Here is a 9,545-nt window from a genome sequence, read left to right on the forward strand (position 1 = left end):
TCACATTTTCAATTGAATACAGGAATTCTTAAATAATGAATTGGGAATTTTCTGACTTCCTACATGAAAAAGTAGTATTGTACTGTTGCCTGATCAAGACCACATAAGCTTAATCTACGTCCTGGCTGGTGATCAGTTAAGTGTGGGAATACATTTCATCACCAAGTCTGTCCCCACCCCCTTCAAGCGTATACTATAGCTTTAATCAAGGACACTGGAGGATGAGCAGACACAATACATATTTATTTTCTAAATTTATATCCCATTCATGGCAAAACAGCACCCAGGAAGGATCACAACATGCATTGCATAAAAAACTACTAAAACATGTTCTTCCACCTGTCCTAAATGTCTTCAGTCAAGGCTGATCTTCAAAAGTTGCAGAAAAACATTTTCACCTTGCTCCAAAATTAATTGATGTTGGTACCAGCCTGCAGGGAAGTGTGTTCCTTCTATGGGGTACCACCACCAAGAAAGCCTCAGAGGCCCAGGCATCTAGAACTCATCATGATTTGACCAAAAAGACTTTAGTCACAGGCAGGACATAGTAGAGACAAGGAGGGTTGAAGGAATAGCCCCTAGTGGTATTGTCCTTACATTTGACTGATAGCAGGTGCACACTTCCCCGTTTCCTACTCCATTATGAAGAGTTCTGATAACAGATTCTTCCCACCTAAACGGAATGGAAGAGGATCGCTTTCTGCTATTGGATGTGTAGCTTGTTTTGCAAGCCTCTTCCAATGAAGGGCTTCTAAATGGGACAGACTAAGGTCACAAAGGAATCTCTTACTCCCTCCAAATGGAATTGCAACTAATCTGCACGCTAGAGGCTTGGGTCACAGCATGGATTGCATTTTTGATCTCACTCATTGGGACCCATTTCTAACAAGCTTTGGCATGTCTGCAAATTAGCTCATCCTGCGTGTGATGGATGGTAGCTACAAAAAAAAAAATCACAAAGAATGCAGTAGCCAGAAATGAGTTTAGGGTAGAAATTTATTAGGTAGCCCAACACACAAGCCCCCAAAGCCTTCTACATCACTCATTAGTTAGCTATTTGTTTCCCATAAAATACCTGCTTCTTTTTCTTCAAGTGAAATGGATATTTCAATGTAATTTTAGACCTTTGACCTGTTGACTTTATTCCAACTTAGTAAACCATTAGAATGCATCCAGTCACCTATCCTTGAAAGCCATTAACTTTCAGCTACTACTGTCTTTCCACATGCTATTTTAGCAGGCCACGGTTTTCCCCCTCCCCCTGCTGTTTGCAAATTTTGTGTAAGGGGGGGGAGGGATGGTGGAAGTTTCCAGTTTCAGATGAATAGCAGTCCTCCAAATGTTCAGTAAGTTCTACTTCTTGGGATTCTTGGGATTTCTTTCATATAGCTCATAGGCAGTTTCCTCTGAATGGGCTGCATCATAGAACAATCCAATGAAGTCAATCTCCAGCTGAAATGGACCATTTACTTGGTCAGCTATGGTGAATCCTAAGGTACTTATCTGTTTAAAAACAACAACAATGCATAATTTGTAATGGCATTTTCCAAATTATTCCTCGAATTAATAGACTTGTGAAGGCCAGAACATTTCTCTACAAAGATCCATTCATATTTTTTAATGGTCACTGATTGTCAGCTTATAATCAGAAAACTGGTCTTGGTTTATTGGTAACTAGAAAGTATACAAATGTATGGCAAATAGCCTTGGCTGAGAAGCTAACATAGGTTAGAAACAGGACAATTTCAATACAGACTGGTATTGCTTCATTGCACACATCAACAGTCACTAAAACTACAACAAACTCCAAGCCAAACCCTACGTTTGGTTCTCCAGCTTTGCCTTCTCTTCTGACTCTACAGCAGAGGTTCCAACAGGAAAGAAGGACCCGTATGAGATGAGTTCCTCTCATCACATACTCTAGTTCAGGTACAGCCCTCCTGGGACTTTTCAATCTCTCTGGTTCTGTTGTAGGCCTTCACTGGGAAGGTACTTGAAGGACTTGGTACTGGTGAGCGCATAAGCTCCCTGCACTTTTTCTTGGAGAGCAACAGGGCAGCTCTACAAGTTAGCCAAGAGCTAAGTGCAGGTTTCAAACATGGAATTTGTATAAAGCACTGAAAGCTTTTGTCATTTGTCTCTGTAGAGCAGGGGTGTTCTGCAGTTCAAAAGTTCTTTGCAGTTCACAATTAGTCTAAAGAGGATGGGGTATGGAGGGAAATTCCGAAAGAGCACCATCAGCATACAATTTGCGGACTTGTTTCATTGGACCATATAGTTAAAATCTTGCACTTTCAAGTAGCAGATTTAAGTGCAAGAATATTTACCTTATCTAACCAGAGTGCATGTTGGTTATCCTGGATTCTCCCCCGGCTTGTAAAAAAGAACTTAGAAAATGGAACCTGCCAATAAGAAATTATTTGTTATTATTGTTTATTAAATTTATATACTGCTCTTCACAAGATCTCAGGGCTGTTCACAGAATAAAATACAAGATAAAAACACAAGTAAATACTTAAAACAACAACAATAACCTCCCCCGTCTCCCTTTAGTCAGAAGCAAGCATATTTTAGGTAACTGGTAGCAAGTGCCTTCATGCAGCTCATAATTTCATATTGTGATTTTCATAGTGGTGCTGGCTCTGGATACAAAGCAGGTGTATATATATATGTATGTGTGTGTACTCACTGGGATGGCTATGTAGTTAAGTTTTTTCCTACCCATTACTATTTATAATCCCTGTCACTTGTGGATAATGCAGCATTCTCTCAACTGATTAGAACTGAAAGCACAGTTATGTACAAGAACAGGAAGATCTTTAAAAGAACAAAATAAGTTATGGAGCAGCTAGAATGAAGGATTGGTCAAGCTATCTGTCTAGGAGGAATTACCACAGGTAAATGGAAATCTGCATGACAAAGACACATATTAACACTTGAGATTTTCAACACTATATAAACTCAACAGAATAATGCTGCATTCATGATGCAGTAGTAGCAGAATACTTTTCAATAAAGCTTCATTTTTTAAAACCATATTACTATTAACTATGCAAGCGCTTCTATAGTTTCATAATGCTTAGCCTGCAAATCAGGAGAAAAATAACTGAAAGCAATAATTCTGAAAATACAACTCCATGTGACCACAGTCACTCCTGTGCCAAATACGTATCTCCCAAAATAGCCTTGTCAATAGTTTGCTGAAGTCTGCAAAGAAGATACAATTGTGTACAGGCTACCTATATGCTTAATTAGCTATTATTATTTTAAAAATTTGTAAGGTAAAGGTACCCCTGATTATTAGGTCCAGTTGTGGACGACTCTGAGGTTGCGCGTTCATCTCGCTCTATAGGCTGAGGGAGCCAGCGTTTGTCCACAGACAGTTTTCCGGGTCATTACTAAGCTGCTTCTGGAGAACCAGAGCAGCGCATGGAAACGCTGTTTACCTTCCCCCTATTTCTCTACTTGCACTTTTGGTGTGCTTTCGAACTGCTAGGGTGGCAGGAGCTGAGACAGAGCAACAGGAGCTCACCCTGTCACAGGGATTCGAACCGCCAGCCAACCTTCTGACTGGCAAGCCCTAGGCTCTGTGGTTTAGACCACAGCGCCACCCACACGTGTAGACTGCCCTTAATCCATACAGGTACTAGGGCATGATACAAATAGGTATAAACAAACTTAAGCATACCAGAAAACCAGAAAACATCGTAAAACAATAAGAAGTAACCAAAAACAGTAAGAGAAGACTAAAATGCCAACATTAAAATACCTAGTTAAATAGATATAGACCTGCTGCAAAAATGAATGGAAACTACAGAAAACCAGTTCTTTCAGGGTGGGTGCAACCTCATGTATAAATTATACACCTAACTCCTGGACACAAACCAGCTACCTACAGAACCTCCTTCTTGTCAGGTTTCCGCCTCATTTACTGGCCCTCATCCAGCTGACTATCAAACCCCAGCACCTTGACTAGCCGCCCTCACAACTATGAGTTTATTTATCTAGAAACTGCCTCCATTTACCTTCAGCAGCCTTCTATGGGTTTCCACTTATCTCTCAAACGCTTAAAACTTGAAAGCCTGAAACCGGTGTGGAGGTACCCATAAAATCATTCTGTTTTTCACTTTTATAATTATTCCTTCTACATGTTTAAGTTTGTAAAGCCTAAAAAAATCCATTTGGACTTATTTTCTGTGTCCTACATATTATTTGATTTAAATAAATAGTTTGTCAGCTTACATTTCCTTTAAACTACAGAAGAGGGACAGATGGGACTGTAGGGCCTCTTTATCAGGTCCGCTGAGAGACCAGCTCCCTCAGCTATCATTATTTACAACCATTCTATCAGACTATAAAAGTGGGAAAGATGGAAGTGCAGGATCATTTCCATAGGTTTTGGTGAAAAAACTGGAACTTTTGGCTTTTCCTCTTTACATCTTTCCATTCCATCTGATCCCTACAAGAATTTTATAGCCTGAGCTTGCTTTCCCGCTTTTTATTCCTTTTCCTTTTATGTTGTCTCTTGGATTGTGAGCATACCTGTAACTCACTCTGGGAACCTTTTTTTGGCTGAATAGTGGGATGAAATGTTTTTAATAATAACAGCCCATGTCTATTGAATTTTGGACAATTATTACTGGTAAGCCAGAGGTCCTTCAGTTGCTTATTTTCCACATGACAAGTAATACATTTTTTACACACTTATGGAAATACTCATTGTATTACCTTGATTTCCTCCCAATACGGGCCCCCACGTGTGAACATGAAGTAATTATAGATGTCATCCTTCTGATGAGAGAAGTATGGGTCTGTATAGATGTTTATCATCCAGGGTCTACCATCACCACGAACACGCAGGACCAGGGTATTGAAATTTGACCAATCATAAGGCTTCTTTCGATCAAAAGCCACCTACCAAAATACAAGATATTGCTCTAAGCCAGAGCTTCCCAAACTTCTCATGTTGGTGACACATTTTTCAGACATGCATCATTTCGTGACATAGTAATTCAGTTTTACTAGCAAACTAACCCATTCCCAGCCCCAGGAGGAGCGTGGGGAGAATTTTTGCATGAAACATCTGTACACTGCAGCCAACACACTAACATGTCGCAATGCACAATTTGAAAAGCTCTGTTCTAAGCCTTCCACAGAGTCAAATTTGACTTCCCCATCCCAACTAAGCTGTTTCAGTGCACTCTGAACACGTTTACACACTTTTATTGTATTGTTAATGAACTTTAGTTCTTCCAGGAAGTTAAATAAATATATACAATTTTACCAGATTTTGGAAGGGAAGATAAAATTACATTACAAATTCACATTTAAGACCATGTTTTAAAGTATTTACATTTAGTTTTATTTAAGAAGCACATAATTAAAAATTAGTAGGTAAAGGCTTTGAGGAAATCATGCTTTATGCCTTATGCTTTACTCACTATCCATGTAATTTGTGTGACTGAATAACATGCCTCAAACATACTATTCTTTTTCAAAAAGTGATAAAAAAAGCTGGAATAGAACTTGGTCAAAAACTGAGACGCATGTCCTAACACATAGAACTCAAAAGACATATCTTTAAAATGGCATTTTTGTATACTGTATTCACCTTCTCACAGTTGTGGCAGCAGGAAGAGTGTTTGGTTGACTACACAATGCTGAGCACGCTCTATAAATCAAGGTCAGTACAATTTTAATATATCTGTACATTAAGCAAACACTGTTGCACACAGACCAACAACAAATGTATCTCAGATTTATACCCTCCTCCCCTTATACCAGTGGTGTCCAGACTTTTTTCAAAGAGGGCCAGATTTGATGAAGTGAAGGACCGTGAGGGCCGACCAAAGCTGTTGAGCTTTTTTTAGGGTTTAAGTTGTTGAGGTTTTTTTTAGGATTTTTACCCCAGGAAATAAACTGCCACAGGGGCCAGATTAAACCCCTGAAACAGACTTTGGACTTGCCTGCCTTATACAGTTGTACCTCAGAAGTCCGTTCCAACTTCCAAAACGTTCAGAAACCAAGGCACAGCTTCCAATTGGCTGCAGGAAGCTCCTGCAACCAATTGGAAGCTGCAGAAGCCGTGTCGGATGTTCGGGTTCCAAAGAACATTCACAAACCAGAACACTCTGGCATTCGGGAGCCAAAACGGTCGCCTCACAAAGCGTTTGGGATCCAAGGTACAACTGCACTGTATACAACAGTAATGTTTTATATCAAATATAATTGATCTGTAGAAAGGACTTTATGATCTGAAAATAGAGACAATGTATGTACAGTCATACCTCGGGATATGTGTCCTTCAAGTTAAGTATTTTTGGGTTGTGCTCTGCGGCGACCTGGAAGTAACGGAGCGCATTACTTCCGTGTTTCACCACACGCGCATGTGCAGACGGTCAAAATAACGTCACGCGCATGTGTGGAGAAAGGCAACCCACGCACGCACAGATGCGAGTTGCGTTCGCTTCAGGACGCAAACGAGGCTCCGGAACAGATCCCGTACACGCCCCAAGGTACCACTGTACTTTTGTAACACACACACTCTCTCTATATAAAGAGCTTTCATCACTAAAAACTAATTCCACTCCTGCTTAAATAGTGCTCCTAGTTTGAAGCAAAATGACTATTACTATAATATATACTCACCAGTCGAGGTTTAGATCTCATGGAGCAGTAACCACTATACCTGGTCTCACCATCACGAGGTACTGTAGTATTAATGTTCCCATACACCAAAGCAGACTGGTTGTTCTTGCCCAGCTGCATATAGATTTCACTTTTCCCTCCAATTTCAACATCAGATGAGATTACCCATTTTTCCAAGTCTTCTTGACTACGAAACTCCCAAGCCACTTTTGTCTGTTCCAGCATGTATTGCTTTAGTGGACGTCCCTCGGGCCCTTTCACATGATCTGTTACTTCTTTCACTAATCGTCCAAAATGTGTCTTGATTCCTTCCACTCCCTTCTGAAAGCTGAAGTCTATTTTCTTCCAAGGCGGGGTTCTGTCAGGAGGTGTCCCTGGTCTCCTGTAGCTACTGTACCATTTTAGACTGCAACTATCAACAAGAGGTCTAAACAAGGGACACAAGCCATTTTGCCAGTGACATTTCTTTAGAAGACAGGCAGCATCCAAAATCTTGAGGGATGAAGCCATAATAATATTCACAGAAAACTAGAATCTTTTGCTTTCCAACAAACTTTTATTTAAATGAAAATAGTGCTTTCAATCCCTGATTAATGTTGTTTGCTTCCATCTGTAAGAAAAGGAAATGAAATATTTTTCGAGCATACATGTTGGCTTAATTTATTTTCCAAAGCTACTAAGATTTGGGTATATGCTTAACTTTATTACCTTAAGTAGAATTATTGGCACAGAGTCTGAGGATAATCCCTGCCTCATAAATAAGAAACAGGTATCACATTGCCCTAGTTCATTATTATTATTTTAATTGAGTGTAATAAGTACTGGTATATTGTATCCAATTAGAAGCAGATTGTTTTTCTCTTTAAATGCAAATAGGGAGTGCACACCCATTGCACACGCATACTCTTAGCACCATGGAAAGCTTTTTTGAAATGTACTCCAGAGCTGGCTAAAAAGCAGAGATGACAATGGCAGTCATGCCCATTCAACAAAAACTCTTGGTTCAGGAATAAGCTCTTTAGGTGGCCTTAAGAAAGCCATTAACAACTCATCTTCCATGTGCAATATGGGAATATTAGCCTATTTTCCGTGGTTGTTGTAGGGGATGCTGAAATAGCATACATGAAATACTTTGAAAACTCAAAAGGTATCACTACTAAATCCTAATCATATAGAAAATTAGTTTATAATCTTAAAATTTTGACAGAACAGTTTTAGCTTCTGCACCATCTAGTCACCAAGTCCATTATTTATTGTTGGCTTTTTCACTGTATCTTGTAAGTTTAAAAGGATTACTTTTAGTAATAAAGAGCAGACTAGAAATGTTTTAAATAAATGACAACTTTAGGAAAACTTGAATCTGAGGAAACAACTTAGTTCTAATTGGAAATACCAAATGAAAAACTATGGAATGTTCACCCAAGAACATCCTTCACATTTACAAATTCAGAACAGAAGTCGATCAGTAAGTCTTCTGAAACTGTGAATAAATAACACACTAGACGTGGCATGTGAATATACATAAAAGAACAGGCAAAAGCTAAGTACAGCGCTATCACTATGCAGCTATATCCAGACTATCAACGGAATTGAGAGAGAATTCTTCCTCAAGAGCCAGTGTGGTGTAGTGGTTAAGAGCAGTAGTCTTGTAATCTGGGGAACCGGGTTCGCGTCCCCGCTCCTCCACATGCATCTGCTGGGTGACCTTGGGCCAGTCACACTTCTCTGAAGTCTCTCAGCCCCACTCACCTCACAGAGTGTTTGTTGTGGGGGAGGAAGGGAAAGGAGAATGTTAGCCGCTTTGAGACTCCTTAAAGGGAGTGAAAGGCGGGATATCAAATCCAAGCTCTTCTTCAAGTCGACAGTTTCCGCGCATGTTAATAACCAACAGACGACAACGGACGCCAGCAGTACTCGCCATACCACCCTTAGAGCCTGTATACCCTAACCTAAGGTTTTAATGCTGCCTGGTTTAGCTGAATAGTTGTGCCCTGTTTGTAAAATGAGAGGTCCCAGGGCATAAGGGTGCGCGAATCGGATGCCCTTTCGTTTGCTAGTCCGGGAGTTTCCTGAGCTAAACCACCCGGGAAATGTAGCGGAACATTTAGCAAGGAAAGCCCGCCGTGCTTGCATGCAGGCAAAAACGGCCACAGAGTCACCTCTGACATCCCCGCTTCACGCTCACCGTAAGACCCTCACCTGCCTTCTGCGATGCCTCCACGCTCCGCGAGTCCGCCGCCGAAAGCCGTCCGTATGACCCCCGAGACCGAGTGCAGCTGGCTCCGCTCTCCAAGGAAACAAGAGCCTCACACTCAAGGTTCCGCGCTGCACACGGGAGAGTTTCTGGCCAAGCGCCCCCGGAACAAAAGCTCTCCCTCCTTCGGGTAAGAATTAGCCCAGAGACGTTATCGGCCCCCTGAGAAGGACGAGGGACACTGTCGCGTCACCCTCCTCACTTCGCTATAAGGAACGGTCGCAAATCAGTCTCATGTAGGCCTACGAAGTACAACAGGCTTCAGGAAGTCCCAGTAGGCCAAAACCTAGTAACGGCCGTTTAAGGAGAGCCCGGCTCACAGAATGCTTTTACAGTACGACTGAGGGCTCGTTTATTCCCAAAATGCTGCTTTCATTTCTTCAGGTGAAACAATACCCATCGCACTCCCTGCCGGGCCCCCCCGCCCCCCTCTCGCCCGCGCGCCGCTTCCTCGCAGCGCCATCTTCGAGGGCCAGGGGCCGGACCCAACTGACGCGGGACCGCCTCTTTGTTCCACCACAACGCCCGCCCCCTCCCTCCCCGTTCCGACTGGCCACTGGCCCGCCGCTCCTCGGCCCCGCCCCCATTCGGCGCCAGGCCCTTCGCCCCGCCCCGGAAGGCGGGGCGTCGCATGGCGCATGCT

General features: G+C 41.9%; 1 protein-coding gene across 2 annotated transcripts; it reads right to left on the bottom strand.

Moving 5' to 3' along the window:
• Window positions 1-978: 978 nt before the first annotated feature.
• NDUFAF1 (NADH:ubiquinone oxidoreductase complex assembly factor 1) lies at window positions 979-9,388 on the bottom strand. 2 transcript variants are annotated; one of them, XM_082240922.1, is made up of 5 exons: window positions 8,852-9,388; window positions 6,649-7,258; window positions 4,729-4,914; window positions 2,328-2,402; window positions 979-1,503 (listed from the first exon to the last, which is right to left on the bottom strand). In XM_082240922.1, the coding sequence occupies exons 2-5, from the start codon at window positions 7,156-7,158 to the stop codon at window positions 1,354-1,356; spliced, it is 921 nt and encodes a 306-aa protein (XP_082097048.1). In that variant the 5' UTR covers window positions 7,159-7,258; window positions 8,852-9,388; the 3' UTR covers window positions 979-1,353. The 2 variants fall into 2 exon arrangements, with proteins under 2 accessions (XP_082097048.1, XP_082097047.1); XM_082240921.1 differs by having other exon boundaries at window positions 8,848-9,388.
• Window positions 9,389-9,545: the final 157 nt, after the last annotated feature.

This window comes from Podarcis vaucheri (assembly GCF_965113315.1).
Source record: "Podarcis vaucheri genome assembly, chromosome: 1".
Taxonomy (NCBI): domain Eukaryota; kingdom Metazoa; phylum Chordata; class Lepidosauria; order Squamata; family Lacertidae; genus Podarcis; species Podarcis vaucheri.